This window comes from Oncorhynchus masou, chromosome 25 (genome assembly GCF_036934945.1).
Source record: "Oncorhynchus masou masou isolate Uvic2021 chromosome 25, UVic_Omas_1.1, whole genome shotgun sequence".
NCBI classification, from domain to species: Eukaryota; Metazoa; Chordata; class Actinopteri; order Salmoniformes; family Salmonidae; genus Oncorhynchus; species Oncorhynchus masou.
The window spans coordinates 40,455,644-40,468,100 of NC_088236.1; the positions used below are offsets into that span (position 1 = coordinate 40,455,644).

The window sequence follows — 12,457 nt, forward strand, 5'->3', positions numbered from 1 at the left end:
ATTTCCATCTTGTCTTTTAAGCTATAGGCCTAATAATCCCAGCCCAGTGTGTAAAATGTTGTTTTCCCTATTTTGTGTGCAGAAATCATTTGTAACAATTTAAATAGTTAGGCCTACAAAGTAACAAAGTCTGTCACATTGTTCCAAATCACACTAACCCCGCCTGCAATATTCTGACATATCAAGCATTTAGCAAATAACAATAGCCTTTAGAGGGTCTATCAAACGGGCAAACACTGTCTCTCAGTCATAGATACAGTATCTGATAGACCATCTTGAGAACTAATTAGGTGTGCCTTTAAGACCCAGCAGAGCTCTGGCAGCACCTAGGTTTATGCTGCATTTGTAACCAAGTGGAAAGTGGGATTTACAACATATGACTCGAATACGTTCATTTGAACGGCCCTCCAATTGGTTATTACTAGTGGGGAAACTCGTCTATCATCCCTGAGCTCAGACTTCTCCCACACATGCTGACCTCGCCTACTAAGGAAATGACCTCGATAACAGCATTTTCGGCAGTTAAACGTAACAAAACATTATTTATACAAAGCAATCTATTAATATGTTGTTGTTTTTTACTATATTATGTGTTACAATCCAGAGCACTGTATATAAGCATGATAGTTGTACTTTTAGTTCATAGTTGACGCAGTTTGTTGACCATAGTCTATCGGCATTTCTCAACGAGTTCAAAACACATGAAAGTATATCCAACTGGTGTTTACGATTTCAATTGGTACATTTCCATCTCCCACTTGGTTACAAACGCAGCATTAGCCGTTCTTACTCTTCAGAGAGTCGCTCGTTTTTTTTCGCCACTGTAAAGGGAGAATGAGAACCAACATCCGAGTTCTGGGTGAAAGGAATTAACCCAGAGCACTGTATTCAGACCATAGATTCAGCCATATTATCCTCACTGCTGCTACGGAGAAATAAGCAAACTTCGAACTCTCCATGCACGCGGAGAACACAGAACAGGACCGTCTAACGGGCTTTTGAGGCATTTTCGGTTTCCGTTTTTCTTTCCTTGCGTGTAGTCTATGTGGAGCGAACAGTTATACGATAATCTTGCTTGCACTGCCTGCGGCGAGAAGAGAAGTTTGGTTGTTTGCCTGATCGGAAGGAGGACACACGGGAGGCTCGGGGGGGAGGAGGGGGGGGGGGAGAAGTAGTGGAAGATGGTTTGGAACGCCGCTTTGAGAATAGTCTTGATGTGCATCCTGGCGCACTTGCTCGGTTTTACGTCTGTCCCGTGCAAAGCTCGGATTTACACCAACCATTGGGCTGTACGGATAAACGGGGGACACGACATCGCTGATCGGATAGCGGGCAAATATGGCTATAAGAATATGGGACAGGTATGTTTGTGGTTCTTCTGAAAAAGTTGTATATATTTTTCAAATAACTTTCAAAAAGACTTTCAAAATCAAATCCTGCACTAGTGTTTTTGTTTGATAAATAAAACGCATTTTGATATTGAACCGTGGTGTTTCGTTGTCACTCGGATTGAAGTTCAAATGTCAAGGTTAGCCACCGGGCCCGGGGACACAGTGGAGAGTCCTCCCACAGGGCCAGCCCGAACGCGCTACCTTCATTCTTATGTGCCTTGATTAAAACTTGAAACTTGAACCCCGGATAGTATCTTGTGTTTGTGGTTGTGTGTGGCGGGGATCAGCCTATCACAACCGGGACAGACAATGACTGAATGAAGGGGGAGTGTAGTCATTAGGCTCCACAGCGGTGGAATAACAGGTGCCCCCACACGCAACAGTTACTGCCGAGTATTTTCTTGTTTCAAAGTAATAAGGGTCTTCCTGATAAAATCACGTTTCAAATCAAATGTTTGGAATTGTGTTCGTCACATGATTCGTAAACAACGTGTGGACTAGCAGGTACATGCTTATGGCCCTTCACAACAATGCAGAGAGAAAGAAAATCGGGATAAACAAGAAAATGTTAAACGCGTCCGTAATAGATACGCAATGAGTAACGATAACTTCGCTATACACTAGGTACCCGTACTGAGTTGATGTGCAGGGATACGAGATAGGTAGATATACTACATGACCAAAAGTATGTGGACAGTCCTTCAAATGAGTGTATTCTGCTATTCCAGCCAAACCCGTTGCTGGTAGGTGTATAAAATCTAGCACACAGCCATGCACACTCCATAGACAATCATTGGCAGTAGAATGGTCCGTACTGTAGAGCTCAGTGACTTTCAACGTGGCACTGTCATAGGATGCCTTCTGTCCAACCGTGTGTCTGTCCTCAGTTGCAACACTATGGAAGCAACGTCAGAGCAATAGCTGTTTGTCGGGAGCTTCATGAAATGGGTTTCCATGGCCAAGCAGCCGCACACAAGCCTAACATCACCATGCACAATGCCAAGCATCAGCTGGAGTGGTGTAAAGCTCGCTGCCATTGGACTCTGGAGCAGTGGTAACGTGTTCTCTGGAGTGATGAATCAAGACTTCCTCATCTGGCAGTCCGATGGACGAATCTGGGTTTTGCGGATGCCAGGAAAACTCTACCTGCCCCAATGCATAGGGGCAACTGTAAAGGTTGGTAGAGGAGGAATAATGCTCTGGGTCTGGTTTGGGCTAGGCCACTTAGTTCCAGTGAAGGTAAATATTAATGCTACAGCATACAATGACATTCTACATTATTCTGTGCTTCCAACTTTGTGGCAACAGTTTGGGGAAGGCTCTTTCCTGTTTCAGCATGACAATGCCCCGTGCACAAAGCGAGGTCCATACTGAAATGGATGGTGAGATTGGTGTGAAAGAACTTGACTGGTCTGCAAAGAGCCCTGACCTCAACCCCATCGAGCACCTTTGGGATGAATTGGAACGCTGACTGCGAGCCAGGCCTAATCGCCCAACATCAGTGCCCGATCTCACTAATGCTCTTGTGGCTGAATGGAAGCAAGTCCCAGCAGCAATGTTCCAACATCTAGTAGAAAGCCTTCCCAGAAGAGTGGAGGCTGTTATAGCAGTAAGGGGAGGAACCTACTCCATATTAATGCCCATGTTTTTGGAATGACATGTTCAACGAGCATGTGTCCGTATACTTATGGTCATGTTGTGTATGTAAATATAACTAGGAATAAAACTGACGGATAGTAAACCTTATCAGTACATCGCCTGGTATAGAGTTCCTGGGTGGCAGAGAGCCCGGCTGTACGCACTACCCACTGTAGTGCCTTGCGGTCGGATGCCAAGCAGTTGCCATACCAAGCCAGTCAAGATGCTCTCGATGGTGCAGCTGTAGACATTTCGGGATCTGAGGGCCCATGCCAAGCCTTTTCAGCCTCCCGAGGGGGAAGAGGTGTTGCCGTGCCTTCACCACTCTGTTGGTGTGTTTTAGACCATGATAGATACTTAGTGACGTGGAACACTGAGGAACTGGAAGCTCTCAACCCGCTCTGCTATAGCCCCGTCCATGTGAATGGGGGCGTGCTCTGCTCTCCGTTTCCTGTAGTCCACGATCAGCTCCTTTGTCTTGCTGACGTTGAGGGAGAGGTTGTTGTCCTGGCACCACTCTGCCAGGTCTCTGACCTCCCTATAGGCTGTGTCATCAGTGATCAGGCCTACCACCGTTGTGTCATCTGCAAACTTAACGAGGCTGTTGGAGTCGTGCACGGCCGTGCAGTCGTGGGTGGACCGGGAGTACAGGAGAGGACTAAGCAAGCACCCCTGAGGGGTCGTATGCGAATCGGGGTGGGTCCAGGGTGTCTGGGATGATGCTGTTGTTGTGAGCCATGACCAGCCTTTCAAAGCATTTCATGGTTACAGATGTGCTACGGAGCGATAGTAATTTATACAGGTCGCCTTGGCGTTTTTGGGCACAGGGACTATGGTGGTCTGCTTGAAACATAATGATATTACAGACTGGGTCAGGGATAGGTTGAAAATGTCAGTGAAGACACTTACCAGCTGGTCAGCATCAGCGCGTGCTCTATCCACGATGAAAGCCATACTATGTATTCTGACAGGTTGAAAAGGAGTATCGTAGACCAGCAGGGTCATCCAGCTCTCAAACCCCCGCCACCCTTTCTCCCTAGTTATATAGTGGCAATTTACCCCCCCCCCCTCTCCTTTACGAGAATTGCATTGGGTACAGGTATTTTTATTTGATGAATTTGACAAAAAAATGATAAACAGTTTTTGCTTTGTCATTATGGGATATTGTGTGTAGGTAGGTCGAAGAGGGAAAAATAAACAATTGAATCCATTTTAGAATAAGGCTTTAATGTAACAATGTGGAGAAAGTCAAGCGGTTTGACTACTTTCCGGATGCACTGTATGCTACCTGCTGTTGCCTTGTGTCTTCCACGTTCTGACAGTGACGCGGTCAAAGCCTGACCTCTGGGTCTATGAGAAATTCCACCGTAACACTTTGTAAAAGTTACCCTTTTTTTTCACTTTCAAATGTATGCCAGGCAAAAATCATTGTTTAACAAACCATACAACTACACTGCTCTTTCCATGACATGGGCTGACCAGGTGAAAGCTATGATCCCTTAATGATGTCACTTGTTAAATCCACTTCAATCAGTGTAGATGAAGTGGAGTAGACACATTAAAGAAGGATTTTTAAACCTTGAGCCATTTGAGACATGGGTTGTATTTGTGTGCCATTGAGTGTGTTGGGCAAGACAAAATATTGAAGTGCCTTTGTACAGGGTATGGTAGTAGGTGCCAGGCGCATCGGTTTGTGTAAAGAACTGCAACGCTGCTGTGTGTATCGAGTGGTCCACCACCCAAAGGGCTTCCAGCCAACTTGACTCAACTGTGGGATCTTTGGACTCAATATCGGCCAGCATCCCTGTGTAATGCTTTCAACACCTTGTAGAGTCCATGCCCTGACGATTTGAGGCTGTTCTGAGGGCGAAAGTGTTGGTTATAACTCAATATTAGGAAGGTGTTCTTATTGTTTGGTATATTCTGTGTATATGCAGAAGTCTACTTTTAACAATTGCCACAGAGCATTTTACTAAAACACATTTACATTAGGAACAGTGCCGATGTCAAGTTCGGAAACAGAATGACAGTAAAAATCTCCCTCAGTATTCTATGTGACCACGTTTTCCAAAGACTTTGTTAAATATCTACTACAAAATTACGTTTCAAAGATGTCTGCAGAAAGAATGGGGTGTCAGCAATGATACCTTGAGTTTGAAAAATCAATTTTGGGGTATTGAACTACAGTAAGCGAAGTGGATCAACACCTGGTAACAGAATTGCATCATGGATACTTGATCTGCATGAAACAAAGGCATATGAATGTCATTCTCTTCATGGTGATGTGTCTGAAGAGGTACACAAAACATCCTCCATTGCAGTTGGCTATATTCTATCAACCTCCACCCCCAAGCAAGACCAAATTTGTTTGGTCCAGATCGGACCAAATCTGTACCAATCGTAGACGTCTATGTTTCACATGTTTGGACAGCACAGTCCAGTAGAGTATATTACATCATACTGTACTGAACTCTACTGTGCTGTATTTAACGATACTTTACTGTTCTCTACTGACTTTGATTTCACATTGACTGCAATTGAATTGGCCACATTCTGTTACCGATTTTTGGATTTGGTAACAGAGTGACGTGTTTTTAATCACTTAATAATTCCTAAACAAAATGATCAGTAAAAACACAGACTTTGTCTCTGTCTGTCTTGTTTAGGATGTTTGTGTTTCCCGTCAAACTCGGTTGCCGTTTTTTACTTAAGGGACAAATAAATAAATGTTTTATATTTCTGTCTCATTTACATTCATGATGCCACCTCCTGATGTCTTTTTGGTACATAACCCGTGAATGCATCTGAAATTACAACCTAATTCACACCAGTTCGGAACCAGTGTGTTTACTGTAGACTGATGGCTTGTGTTTTCCTCGGCAGATTGGCGACCTGAAGGACCACTATCACTTCTTTCACAGCAGAACCATCAAAAGGTCGACGCTGTCCAGTCGCGGTGGCCACAGCTTCATCTCGATGGAGCCCAAGGTAAGCCTGTCACCGTCGCCGCCTCAGTGTTCGTGGGCCCCCCAGACGGGTCATCGACATCTGCCTGCATTATTGATGAGTCTCAGAACACTGGCATTGGTCTTGCCCTGATGATGCGTACAGTACAGGGCACAATTGTAGCTCAGCACACCGAGCTTCAAAAAAGTCGACCAACCATAGCGCCACTGAGCATAGTTGTCATCAACGTGAGATGTATTATACTCGCTTGAAACATTGGCCGTTTTGAACATATTCCACAATACTCCCCTCGGGGAAGCAGGCAGTTTGGCATTGACAGGTGTCACAGAGGGTGAGAGAGAGCAGTGGTCTCTTTGCCTGTCTTCTTCCTCTGGTTTCTCTTCTGCGTAAGGGGTTGACAGGAAGGAGATGTGTAAATGATGTCAGCTGGCCCTGCAGTCTGAGCTGGGTGTCTGTCTGTTCAGGGGTCAGTGTCCTAACATTCTGATGCCAGTCTCATTTTGGGCAGGACTCTTATCACGGGTGCACTGGACTCAGTGTGTGTAGTCGGTTATTTAACTGATCACATTGTTCTGCTTAGTTGTGTCATGCCAGTCATCTCTGTGTGTTTGTGTGAGAGTCCGATTGGGTGTAGCAGGCACGCCGTGTGTGTTTGTGTGCGTTGTGCGGTCTACCTGTTGGCACGCATGTCTCCGTGGCTTGGAGAAGAGGTCCTTGAGTGTGACCTCACCCTGGGGACCTTTTACCCCATTGCAAAAAAAATATAATATCTGCATTTATTTAGCAGACGCTCTTATCCAAAGCGACTTACAGTAGTGAGTGGATGCATTTTCGAACCCACAACCCTGGCATTGCACGCGCCATGCTCTAACAATTGAGCCATACGAGACTTCCTCAAAGTAATCACTGATTTATAACTGATTTGGATAGGCAAGGACCTCATCACTTCTACCTATACGTTCATGTCAGATCAGTGATCCCTTCAAGGAAGCGAGAAACGAAGGAAGTATGCATTACAAACCTCTGACTTCAACTGGCACTCCTGCTGTACGGCTGGCCCTTTTGGATCCTGGTTGCCCTTGGTTACTGATCCAGTCAGTGAGAGAGGCAGAGACTGCGATTGAGAGAGAGAGAGCCACCTGCAAACCCTTAAGGGGCAAAGCAGAAGCAGTCGTATTTCAAAAGCCCCCAGTCCAGTTCACCATCTGAAGGAAGAGGGAGAGTTCAGATCCGGTTCCTCTCCCTCTTAGTGCACTCTCAAGTCAGTGGCGGAGCTAATGGATGACTGGCTGCTGGGGTCAGACCTCCTGTCCAGGTGACTGTCTGAGGACCGTTGCATAAGGCTTACCACTCGTCATGCACGAACACACGGACGTAGGCAGGCAGACGGAGAGACAGACACACACACACTGATGGCTCTGCTGTTCTGAGCTCAGTGAGGTGTGGAAACGGTTACTTTGAACCTGATGTTATAGACAGAGTAAAATGAGCAGAGACTTGTGCCTGCTGTCTTGTCTTCGCACCAGTCTGATCGCCCCGCCATCACTGTTACACTTGTATGTTTTTTGTTTCTTTCCTTTTTAGACTTCACAACTACATCCTAGGTGTCCCCCACCCCCCCCCCCTGTCTTTCTGCCTGTGTTTTTCTTGGTCTACCCCATCGCTCTCTTTTCTCCATTTTTATTTTGTTTTTCCCCTCCGCTCTCTTTTCTCCCCTCTGCTCTCTGGAGAGACTGACAGATTTTTCCCTCTGATATGAGTGTCTACTTCACTACCCTTGTGCAAATGTGAGATGCAGCAGTCAGTTATGTAGCTACATATCAAGTATAGGGCTCTAATCTGGCCAGGTTTGAGATTTCCTTGTCCATTTTCTTCTAGAAATAGAAAATAAATCCTACCCAATGCTCCCAAACTTCCAAGATGAGCCAAGGAATTCTGTGAAATAAATCCACTAGGTTTGAGAGATTTGATGTGACCTGTGATGTGTGTGTGCACTTTGTTCATGTATTTCTCCACGCATATTCCTCCAGCTCCCATTGTCCACCCAAAACATGCTTGCCCGTAATCCCTTCGTGTTCCTGTTCAGTGATTTGTTGTTTGATATTGTTTTCACTCACTGTCCAATGGTATGCCCTCTGCTTTAGGTGGAGTGGATTCAGCAGCAGGTGGTGAAGAGGCGGATCAAGAGGGATTACAAGGCGGCCCCTCGCCCTCTCTCCAGCCCCGCCCAGACTAGCCCCGCCCAGTCCATCTTCTTCAACGACGCCAAGTGGAACAGTATGTGGTACATCGTGAGTATGCAGATCAGGCCAAACCCCAGGACTCAGGGTCACTGGACTCACCACCACCCTGACCCACATAATGGAGGCTCCGCAGGCTGTGTGTGAGAGTGAATCTTGGGTGTAGTGCGGCTAATGTCTAGACATCTTCTCACACCTTTTCTAATGACACCGAGAGGATTTAAATGCATACAGCAGTGTGAGATGACTCCGTCTAGACTGCACAAGCTATGCAGCTCTACACAGACAGAATACTTCACTCACTTGTGGCTGCTAGTCACATCCACATACAAATCATGGCTCCCCCACATTTCGTGCAGTTGGTCAGCACTCCGGTCTTTTTCTCTTCTTCTGGGTTCTGTCAATGGTTAACTTGGCAAAGATAATGCCAGTACTTTGACTTTAGAGCTTCCACTTATCTGTCCAGTTTCATAATCGGTTATAGTCAGTCATGAGTGTTTCCTGTTTAGGTATAAGATTTACTAGTCTTTGTCCATGTTCACGTCTGTTGACGTTTGTTCACCTGGACTTTAGTCTACAACTGACTTTCTCCATCCATCTCTGGACCTATTTAAAAGCGGTTCAAATGCTTCCATTCCTTCCACTCCTCCTTGGACTAATAACTGATCTAGCATGATTGGACAAGTTAAAGCAAGAATTCCAGTTCATAGCTTTCACCAGTCCAAAAAATGTCAGATCAATAATTTCTTCAAAGAACGGAGGAGGGAAAGTTGCATTTTCAAAGGATTCGAACAGGACCTATGTCTATGGAATCAATCAACCAATCAAATGTATTTATAAGGCCCTGTTTACATCAGCAGGGGTCACAAAGTGCCATACAGAAACTCAGCCTAAAACCCCAAACCGCAAGCAATGCAGAAACCTAGAGGGGAACCAGGCTCTGAGTCCTCTTCTGGCTGTGCCGGGTGCAGATTATAAGAGTACATGGCCAGATTGTTCTTCAAGATGTTCAAACGTTCATAGATGACCAGCAGGGTCAGATAATAATAATCACAGTGGTTGTAGAGGGTGCAACAGGTCAGTACCTCAGGAATAAATGTCAGCTGGCTTTTCATAGCCGAGCATTCAGAAGTCGAGACAGCAGGTGCGGTAGAGAAAGGTCCAGAACAAGGTAGCACGCCCGGTGAACAGGTCAGGGTTCCATAACCGCAAGCAAAACAAAGCACAGCCCCCACAGCACTAGAGGAATATCATCAACTTACTACCCTGAGACGAGGCTGTGTAGGTCTCGTCCGCATCCCCGGGACAGGCTACACTCAATCATAGGACCTACTGAGAGACAAGTCTTCAGTAAAGACTTAGACTCTGTCTCGACATTTATCTCTCACATGGGTAGGCACACCATTCCATAAAAAATTAGCTCTATAGAAGAAAGCCCTGCCTCCAGCTGTTTGCATAGAAATTCTAGGGACAATAAGGAGGCCTGCGTCTTGTGAACATAGCGTATGTGTAGGTCTGTACGGCAGGACCAAATCGGAGCGATGGGTAGGAGCAAGCCCATGTAGTGCTTTGTAGGTTAGCAGTCAAGCCTAGAAATCAGCCCTACTCTTAATAGGAAGCCAGTGTAGGGAGGCGAGCACTGGAGTAATATGATCAAATTGTTTGGTTCTAGTCAGGATTCTAGCAGCCGTGTTTAGCACTAACTGAAGTTTATTTAGTGCTTTAGCTGGAGAGTAGACCATTGCAGTAGTTTAATCTAGAAGTGAAAAGGGCATGGATTAGCTTAAATGCATCGTTTTTGGACAAAAGGTTGCTGATTTTTGCAAGGTTACGAAGATAGAAAAAAGCTGTTCTTGATATATTATTGATATGTTTGTCAAAAGAGAAATCAGGGTCCAGAGTAACGCCAAGGTCCTTCAGTTTTATTTGAGACGACTGTACATCCATCAAGATGGTCAGATTCAACAGCAGATCTCTTTGATTCTTGGGACCTAGAATTAGCATCTTTGTTTTGTCTGAGTTTAAAAGTAAAACATTTGCCGCCATCCACTTCCTTATGTCTGAAACACAGGCTTCCAGGGTTGGCAATTTTGGTGCTTCACTATCTTCCATCGAAATGTACATGTGTATCATCCTCATAGCAGGGAACGTTGACATTATGTTTCTGAATGACATCACCAAGAGGTAGAATATATAGTGAAAACAATGGTGGTCCTAAAACAGAACCTAGAGGAACGCCAAAACTTACAATTGATTTGTCAGAGGATAAAACATCCACAGAGACAAACCGATATCTTTCTGACAGATAAGATCTAAACCAGGCAAGAACTTGTCCGTGTAGTCCAATTGGTGTTTCTAATCTCGGCAAAATAATATGGTGGTCGATGGTGTCAAGGCCTCGGAGCATGAGGACAGATGCAGAGCCTTGGTCTGACGCCATTTAAAAGGTCATTTACCACCTTCACGTGTGCAGTCTGTGCTATGACGGGGTCTAAAAGCAGACTGAAGCATTTCATATACATATTTTAGTTTTATATATTTTTTAGTTTTTTGGGGGGTCAAGGTGTGGCTTTTTCAAGAAAGGCTTTATTACTGCCATTTTTAGTGAGTTTGGTACACATCTGGTGGATAGGGAGCCATTTATTATGTTCAACATAGGAGTTCCAAGCACAGGAAGTAGCTCCTTCATTACTTTAGTTGGAATAGGGTCCAGTATGCAGCTTGAGAGTTTAGAGGCCATGACTGTTTTCATGTATGTGTCAAGAGTTACAGGATTAAATACCTTGTCTCCATTGATCCTAGGTCCTGGCAGTTCTGTGCAGACTCAGGACCACTGAGCTTTGGAGAAATACGCAGATTCAAAGAGTCCGTAATTTGCTTTTTAACGATCATGAACTTTTCATTGAAGAAGTTCATGAATGTATTACTGCTGAAGTGAATGGCATCTTCTCTTGTCTAATGCTGCTTTTTAGTTAGATGTGGACAGTATCAAAAATACATGTTGGATTGTTCTTATTCTCCTCAATTAGGTTGGAAAAATAGGATGATGGAGCAGCAGTGAGGGCTCTTCGTTACTGCACGGTCCTGTCTTTCCAAGCTACTTGGAAGACTTCCTGTTTGGTGGTCTCATCTCCGTTCCAATCTTCTGGAAGCTTGCTTCAGGGCTTGGGTATTTTCTGTGTACCAGGGAGAAAATTTCTTGTGAAAATTTTTGTTTTGTTTTTAGGGGTGCGACTGCATCTACGGTATTATGCAGTTAGGTGGTTAACCGATTTGTCTACCCCAACGTCCTTGGGTAGGTGGAGTCTGGAAGGGAATCTCTGGGTTGTCCGAGAATTTTATAGCACGTCTTTTGATCCAGGGTAGGACTATGGCAATGAATAGGTCCGGAGACATTGGACATTGGACAAACCCCACTGAGTCGATGATGGCTCCGAAAGCCTTTGAGAGTGGGACTGTGGACCCACGTGAATGTTACTTTCACCAAAAATGTGAAAATTAGCTGGCATGACTACAAGGTCCGATAGGAATTCAGGGAACTCATTGAGGAACGCTGTGTATGGCCCAGGAGGCCTGTAAACAGTATCTATAAAAAGTGATTGAGTTGGCTGCATAGATTTCATGACTCGAAGCTCAAAAGACAAAAACGCAGTAACATGTTTTGTTTAAGTTTAAATTTGCTGTCGTAAATGTTAGCAACACCTCCGCCTTTGCGAGATTTGCCAGGGATATGGTCACTAGTGTAACTAGGAGGAGAGACTTCATTTAACACAGTAAATTCGTCACTCTTGAGCCATGTTTCATTCATGCCAATCACATCAAGATTATGATCAGTAATTAGTTAATTGACTATAACTGCCTTGGAAGTGAGGGATCTAACATTAAGTAACCCTATTTTAAGATGTGAGATATCACAATCTCTTTCAATGATGACAGGAATGGAGGTCGTCTTTATTCCAGAGAGATTGCTAAGGCGAACACTGCCATTGAGGCACAGACACTGTCTCAATGGGGATAGCTGAGCTGACTGTGCTCGTGGCAGACTCCACTAACCTGGCAGGCTGTGGAGCTAGAGGAGTTAGAGCCTTGTCTCGTTTGTCATAGATAAGAGCACCCCTCCAGCTAGGATGGAGTCCGTCACTCCTCAGCATTCCAGTTGTGAGACTCTGCTGTAGAGCTCATCACTCCCCCTAACTGGGAGGAAGCCAAAGACAATTCCTC

The 12,457-nt window shown here is 45.0% G+C and overlaps 1 protein-coding gene across 4 annotated transcripts in view; it reads left to right on the forward strand.

Moving 5' to 3' along the window:
* The first annotated feature begins 785 nt into the window (after positions 1 to 785).
* The window catches only part of LOC135514324 (proprotein convertase subtilisin/kexin type 5-like), a 42,656-nt gene continuing 30,984 nt past the window's right edge, over positions 786 to 12,457 (forward strand). For 2 of the 4 annotated variants that reach the window (XM_064937724.1, XM_064937725.1), the window contains exons 1-3: positions 787 to 1,361; positions 5,913 to 6,017; positions 8,141 to 8,287. In XM_064937724.1, the coding sequence (XP_064793796.1) occupies positions 1,182 to 1,361; positions 5,913 to 6,017; positions 8,141 to 8,287 (432 nt within the window). In that variant the 5' untranslated portion in view covers positions 787 to 1,181. Of the gene's footprint in view, positions 1,362 to 5,912; positions 6,018 to 8,140; positions 8,288 to 12,457 lie in introns of all 4 variants that reach the window. The other 2 variants (XM_064937726.1, XM_064937723.1) reach the window with 2 other exon arrangements.